This window comes from Cryptomeria japonica, chromosome 11, assembly GCF_030272615.1.
Source record: "Cryptomeria japonica chromosome 11, Sugi_1.0, whole genome shotgun sequence".
Taxonomy (NCBI): Eukaryota; Viridiplantae; Streptophyta; class Pinopsida; order Cupressales; family Cupressaceae; genus Cryptomeria; species Cryptomeria japonica.
The window spans coordinates 119,848,592-119,856,575 of NC_081415.1; the positions used below are offsets into that span (position 1 = coordinate 119,848,592).

Genomic DNA, 7,984 nt, shown 5'->3' on the forward strand with positions numbered 1-7,984 from the left:
ACTGATAGCTTGACAGCTGTTTGTCTAATAGAACCAAATTCTCCTCCTTGTATATAACTGTTTCTCGATTTTAAAACCCTGTAACATTTTATAAAATTGACTTTGAAACCTTATTTTATAGGCCTCCCATTAAAATTATGACTGTACACTTAACTAAGCACTTTAATATATAACCTTTTTCATCAAAAATCATGGTGGAGTAGTTGTAAAGATTTGGTTCAGTCCACCCATCCACATGCCGGAACCTGTAAAAGTATTTTTCACTCCATTCCAGGTGCCAATCAGAGGCTGAACCCAACTTTCTTATTGGGGCTCCAATAATTTATCTTTGTACTTTCTGAAGCAGGTAAAGGGCAAGGTGGTTTTTTCTGTATGATTGCTACTGAAGCTATTTCCCATGCCTGTGCCTGGGCGTGCTATAGACATTGATTGTAACCTGGATAAGCTTCAAAAACCCTAAAATAAGGATTAGTTGATACCCACTAATGCACCTATTCCTTTCTATTCATTAGCCTTTATCACATTCATAAAAATGTCTCATGAATCTTCAAGTCTAAGCATAAGCGAAACATTATAAATCAGCACTGCCTTCAGAGTTAAAATCAGAATGACTGGAGGGTTGGAATGTTGCAGACAGAGGTCATCATTTAGTTGTGGAAGAGAATGTTGTAATAGGTTGCACTGTGTTGGACCACTAACCATTATTTATTTCCTTAATAAATTTTTGCCCCTCCTGTTTGAAAAAATCAGATCAAACATCTTGCTTTTAGTGGTTTATGTGGGTAGAGTCAATTGAAGGTGTGTGAGTAGAGTTCAATTCAAGGTGTGTGAGCAGCCATAACCATGAAGAACAACAGAGTAGCTACTGGACTCAAGTTTTGCTATGCACTTCTTTCAATGCTGTTTCTGAATTTGCTGCAGAGTGAAGGTGCAACATTGCAGGAGCCAGCATCTTCTCCCATGGTGATGCAGGAGGAGCAGCATGGGATGCTGTCCCATGAAATGCCATCAGAACTCTCACCAGATGCTGTGAAATTCTTCAGCCCTGATATGCCATCTCCACCTCAGTTTTCTTCACACCCACATCAACTCTATGCCGCAGGAAGTGACTCGTCAGTTGCATTGGAGGGCATTAAAAGTCATGGGAATGGTATCAGCCAAGGTGCTAAAGCTGGTATTGGGTTATCTGTCCTTTTGGGTGTTGTTTTTGCAGGTGGGGGATTGTATGTCTATGCCAAAAGAAGGTCTAATATCAAGAGAGCCAATGCAATACTCCCAAATCCTTGATTGGGATCCAGACTTTCTGATTGTAATTTTTTTTTCCATGGAATATAGTTGAATTGCTGATATATCAGAAGAATACAGAGTGCTTAGTTCCTGATTGAATTGTTAATATGTGCTAATATAGCAGCAGAATGCAGGGTATTTAATTCCTGACTGGAATTTGCCAATGCAGGTGTCATCTTGAAACATTCCTAGTTAATATGTGCTAATTTATAAAAGAAATACAGGCTGTTTAAGTTCTGATTGGAAATTGACAATGCAGATGTCATCCTTAAAAATTGTCTGATCTGAGCTAATGACATAGACTGTTCTTTTTATCTTTTAATTGTTTCTGGATTTGATTGTGTGTTTATTTTTGTAACATCAATCAGGAAGCAATTAAGAGATAACCTAATGGTTTGTGGAAATCTCATAAAATTGATATTCACTTTTGCTTATGCTTGTTTTCTTCAGGGCATTTAAGACAAGTTCCACCATTTTGTACTTTTTATTTTGAGAATCTCCTTAAGTATAATACAATTTCTTATAGAGTTTGAAATATTTTTTATTTATAATGTGGATTAGTGTGATCTTTGTTCTTTTCAAATATGTAGTAGTTTTAGATAATCTTTCTAACAACTTTAATTCCAACCTTTCACTCTTAATTCTTTTGTCATTTTTCTCTTAGTCTATTTTCAATAAAACTCTAATTTATACAATTATTTAGTTTGTAATGTAACAACGAATAGATTTTGGAGGATGATTTTTAAAAGAAAATAACCAAAACTTCATATTCCCACTTCCTTTCCCTACCTTTAATAAGGATCACTCTCTAATTCCAATCATAATTGTTAAGTTGATACCTCCAAACACTGACCATCTCTTTATAGTCCATCCATTAGACAACAATCACTCTTCAATTGAGGCATCACAACTCTATCCTAATGAAAAACTATTCAAATTCAATAGTCAATTTCTCACCTTGAATGAAGGGATACCCAAATTGATCCCTACCTAACAATGAAGTGTTTTCTTATGTCATAGAATGTTAAGAGATTATCCCTCTTGAAAGGAAAATACAAATCTAGACAAATACCATATGCAAAAGAATAATGTTTTACTATTCCAAGAATTGGAATTAACAAGAGAAAGGATAGATAGTCTTTGCTCTCAAAATCATCTCTAAGGACTTTCTTTTCATACAGAACTCACATAATAGTAATGCTAACATCACTCTTGGATTTCATCTTGGATATAGTGACATATGATTGATAAAGGGGAAGATTTGAATAATTACTGTGTTTAGTTCAACCTTCATTTTCTAAAACAATATTGTTGGATTTCACTTGATTTCTATTCATAAGGATTCCATATAGAGAACCGTTGGGAGTGGTGTTTTACTATTCCAAGAATTGCAATTAACAAGAGAAAGGATAGATAGTCTTTGCTCTCAAAGTCATCTCTAAGGACTTTCTTTTCATACAAAACTCACATAATAGTAATGCTAACATCACTCTTGGATCTAGCGACATATGATTGATAAAGGGGAAGATTTGAATAATTATTGTGTTTAGTTCAACCTTCATTTTCTAAAACAATATTGTTGGATTTCACTTGATTTCTATTCATAAGGATTCCATATAGAGAACCGTTGGGAGTGGATGTAATTCCACCTTTCTCAAGTTAATTGGGTATTACAAGGAAATTATAATATGAATGAAAACAAAGTATCACAAGTAGAACAAAAAAATCGAGACTCTCCAACATTGATTTTGATGCCTAGATCTCATGTGAGAATGATTTGCATGTCCATGATCCTATTATTGGCAAGAACAATAGTCATATGCTTCTTATTGGTATGCTTGGTTCAACTACCACTTAGAACATGGAAACACAACTCAATAGATAGTAAATTCTTCATCAATCTAAACTTGGCCAAAATCCTTACCACCCAAGGATAGATAATGTTTCAAGACCTCCCCACAACCCTATCTGATAGTACACCCATCCTAGCTGATATCTCTCTAACATAAGAAATGGAAACCCAATGTGAGTTTCTCTTAGAGCTAAAAATATAACACCTCAAGAAATTGAATTGTCTTTGAGCCCCATAATATCTCTAGCTATTAGGGAATAAATCCATTGCTCAATAGAGGTGGATTAAGTGAACTGGACTTATTTGGAAAGACATGTTATAAACCTTGCATAATAATATTAATAATGATAATAATATAAAAATAAATATTTATTTATGGAGCATCCTAGGGATGCATGCATTACATTAGTTACATATTCTTAGGGACACTTATATAATATACAAGATATTGGGATAAATATTTAATGGAGGTATTAGATTGGTAAAATATTTAATATTAAAAAAATTAGTATAAAATATTTAATTTGGAGGTTATGGTTTAGTGAGCTCATGGTTTTGAGGCACATAGTTTATGTAATACCACACAACGGTTTTGTGCAATGCTTTTCTTATATAAAAAACATGAGTTGTTGTTGAGGTTGGCTTTTGCAACCTTTGGCTTGTTGGTTAAGGTTGGATTGAGTATCCCTTATAGGTTGCCTATGTGGAAGAATGGATTGAGATCTTTAGCTACATGGTTCTTATTTTCTTGCTTACATGGAGGCTTGCAACTAGGGTGCTTGATGCTTTAGAAGCTTGAATGGATAATTTATTATATTCTTGTTCCTCGTGATAATACAGTGAATGTGCAAGTGCTTTTGGAGGTTGGGTTTTTTCCTTGAGAGGGTTTTCCTAGGGTACATATAGTGTTATCTTGTCATGTATATTTTTTATTCTTTTATATTGTGGATTCTAGATATTTGTTTCATGTTTATTTTTTCTCATGATGATTATGTAGAAATAACGTTATTATTGTTATGAATTTTATTTTCATTTGGCATAAGAATCTAGTTGTTCGATTGTAAGAGGATTATTGGTTGTTGCCCCTTGATATGAGTGGATCTTATGTACAATTCAATCTATAGATTTGTAGGAAAAGATTGAAGGTATTTTCGAAGTTTGAGATGTGTTATAGATCTAGGTTTTCAAGTTGTTTTAATAAATGGGTTTTTGTGGGCTCATTCTATGAGGGTTTTGAAGGTGATCCATGTCTAGTTCCCTTTCAATGTTTTGTCTCAATCTTCTCTCCTCAACATTTAGGACTCCCATGTTAACTCTATTTTTTAATTCATTTGTTCTTTAATTTCTTTGGATTTCTTCGTATATCCTTTTTTTTTTAAAGCTCGTATATCCTTTATTTAGTTTGATTTCTTCTTATAGATCCTTTGGCCATGATTTTTTTTGATTTGGTATTACATTACTCTTTATCTCCACCCAAGGTAGCTAATTGATATATTCTTTCTATCGGTCTCATCCTTTCAAGGATCTCTTTCAGAGAACCCCCCCTCTTGCCCCCCTCCTCCCTCACCCCCCACTTCCATTCTACATCCCCTTTGTGCATAAACCCGAAGATAGTGTTTCAAACTATACGAAAATTTCCTTCTTTTCTCCTAGGTCTCTCATCTGATTTAAATTTCAAATTTTTTATTTATCCTTGCTTTACTCTACACAACCTAACTAGGGTCTTGACAACGAAACTAGTGCTAGTAAAAAAATAAGGGAACACAAATTGAAGTAGTGAGCCCTGAGTAATTCTTACATGTATTTATACTATGGATTCATTTTTGTGAGAGGCGTAAAGAGGTAGTTTAGATTGTGCATTAGCTGCTTAATAAAGTGAAATGGATAGAAAACTAACTGTCATAAGACCATAATTCATATAATGGATAGAACTTCACACACGCATGTGTGCACGCATACGCACATACACACACACACACATCATGGTTCATCATTCATGCACATATTTGTACCATCTATCTTGCTATTGTATACATCCTCCTACACATTCTTCCTTATATCACATTACATATATTATTTTTACCTATCTATTATCTTATCACACATCTACTCACACTCTATTACATTATATCTTTGTCTATACAAATATCATACTAGCAATATGTGTCCCTTATATACTTCTACTTGTATAAATGTTATCTTTTAAATTAGAAGCTTTGCAAACTCCTTGTGGTAGTTTGCAATAGGATCTACATTATTGTCTTGGCTCTACCTTTCTTTTCCAACAACATCCATCAATTGTCTTTCCTTATTATAAAGAGCCAACCTCTTATAAGTTCTTGTAAATATTGTTATTCAAATAATTAAAATAACCTTAAAATATATTACAAACATTTAATTTTTTTATTGAAAAAATAAGATTACATTGATGTCAGCATCTATTCCTTTATGTAGTGAAATACGACAATATGAGTAAGAATGCATCTAAACTAGAAGTTATCATTGGGCCAAGCAACCATGTTTAGGGAAATCCCATCCATCCATCAATTGTCTTTCTTTAATATAAAGAGACAACCTCTTATAAGTTCTTGTAAAAATTATTTTTGATTCAAGCAAAAGTAGGTTTTGAGGGGACCCGAAACCCCGTACAACAGGTTTTAAGGGAAATCGAAACCCCCTAGATAAACCAGCATCCATACCCTATCAAGAAATAAATGATCAAAATATATACAATGAATACATATAGCCAACCTCTATTGAAACGCCAGCCACATGACAACAGAGAACATTACAAATCGGGTTGGACCTCAACAAAGAAACAAGACTCTGAGGGTTTTGACTGGCACCCACAACCACAGAAGAGGGTTTTAAATAGGCTCCCAAGCCCAACACCCCTTAATAAAAAACAAGTACAATAAGAAACCAAGGTGTGCCCTTTAAAACTGGCAGCTAACACTCGGTTAGCAAAAATAACAAACAGAGAAGGGTTTTTATTTGTTCCCTCAACCAGGAGGAACAAGAATATGGTAGGAAATTGAAATCTCTCCACAATCACCACCTCAATAGGGATTAGAGGAGGAAGAGAGAAACATAGCACATACCCAACCACCTTAAATCTAAGGATCTCAAAAATGGGTTTTGACAGGCTCCCATAACCTGAAGAGCCAGGAGAAAGATCTCCTCTAGAACTCCAACAGTCTAGAAGAATGACAACACCAACCGCTCGCCAACACCACCCAACCTCCATAGAAGAACTCAACTCCACCTCTATAGGAGAGAAGTTGTCTCCCACACCATCCTTTTCCACCTTCGAAGAAGGAAGGGCCACCTCAATAAGGCAAGCGGGAGAAAACCCAGGTTGCATGGAGAGGGCATACCAATAGATTTTGCAAACAAAGGCATGACTAGACTGTAGAGGACACAAAAATCTTCAACAGATCTTCAACAAAAATTGAGGGCACAAAAAATAGATAGATCACTCCCACCCTTAGGACCTTGAGCCATGGCTCTAGGAAGAACATCTCCTCCAGATCTTCAACAAAAATTGAGGGCACAAAAAATAGATAGATCACTCCCACCCTTAGGACCTTGAGCCATGGCTCCAGAAAGAACATCTCCTCCTTAATAGAGAAAAGAGAAACAATGGGAAAAATCCCCTAAAGCCCCTAAAAAAAGAAGTCATAACCTCATCAAGGAAGAGAGAAAAAGAACAGAAAGGGGCCTCCCCTACATCGAGACCAGCCTGGGACACAACACGGTAGGGAACCCCTGAAGCTGCAACCAAACTCGAAGAGGGCATCAACAATGACCACAACCAAAGGAAATAGAAGGGCCAAAGATCCACCCTCGAGACAATATTGCCACTGGGAGCCATCACCACCACACTCCACCAAACAATCAAAGGATTCAGGCAAGGGAAGTGATCTCAGGCCGACGATAGGCAAAGCACGGTGGACAAAAACCTTTGCCCCCAAACCCTCTCAACGCAAGCTTCAGATAGAAACCACCATCCAATTTGCTAGGGAACATAGCAGAGAGGGGAAAAGGGATGACATTAGGAAAGGGAAGAAGCCCTCAAAATCCTACTCACCATTCGGGTCACCGTCATCCTCCTCCCCTACTGTATCACCCACAACCCTAGCCACCCCAGCTCCTCGTGTGCGCTCCATCTCTATTTTGTTGTTCCTGGGTGTTATTCAGAAGCCAACATCAAGGAATGTTTCAATTGATGAAATAACTATATTGTCTCTTTCAAACCTCTTCCCTTGGTCTCCTTGTCTTGTGCAGCACAATGCTTAGGTTTGTGACATTCTTGTTCTTGTAAAAATTGTTATTCAAACAATAAAAATCTTAAAATATATTACAAATATGAATTTTTTCAATTGAAAATATAAGATTGCATAGATGTCAACATCTCTTCCTTTATGTAGTACTGAAACCCTTTTTCGAAGCAGCAATGGGGGAAGGAGCAGTAAGTGGCAATGGGGGAATTCAAAATTCAAATTCTCTGCAAGGCGGGAACTTTAGTTCCAATGATGGGAGCGGCTAGATTGTAGTTGGTCCCATAGGAAAGAAGGATAAGCCTCTAGACTATTCGGAAGCTATTGCTATTTAGTAGACTGGTGGTACTCTGCCAGAGAAGACAATGGGTTCCTTTGGGCCCTTGGTGGAAGGGACCAACGGGGGGCCCATCCCACGTGACGGTTCCGGGGAGAGCAGAAAAGAATAAAAAAAATGGTCTTCCCTCTTTGGAACTAGACCAACTAGTAAATCCTCTTTTCCTCTTGTCAAGAATATATCTGATCCTTCGGGAGGTAAGTTCACTATCTCTATCCCTAATCTGGT

General features: G+C 36.4%; 1 protein-coding gene across 1 annotated transcript; it reads left to right on the plus strand.

Annotated features, from left to right (window-relative positions):
• Positions 1-597: 597 nt before the first annotated feature.
• LOC131041099 (uncharacterized) lies at positions 598-1,534 on the plus strand. Its single transcript, XM_057974078.2, has one exon. The coding sequence runs from the start codon at positions 844-846 to the stop codon at positions 1,285-1,287; it is 444 nt and encodes a 147-aa protein (XP_057830061.2). The 5' UTR covers positions 598-843; the 3' UTR covers positions 1,288-1,534.
• Positions 1,535-7,984: the final 6,450 nt, after the last annotated feature.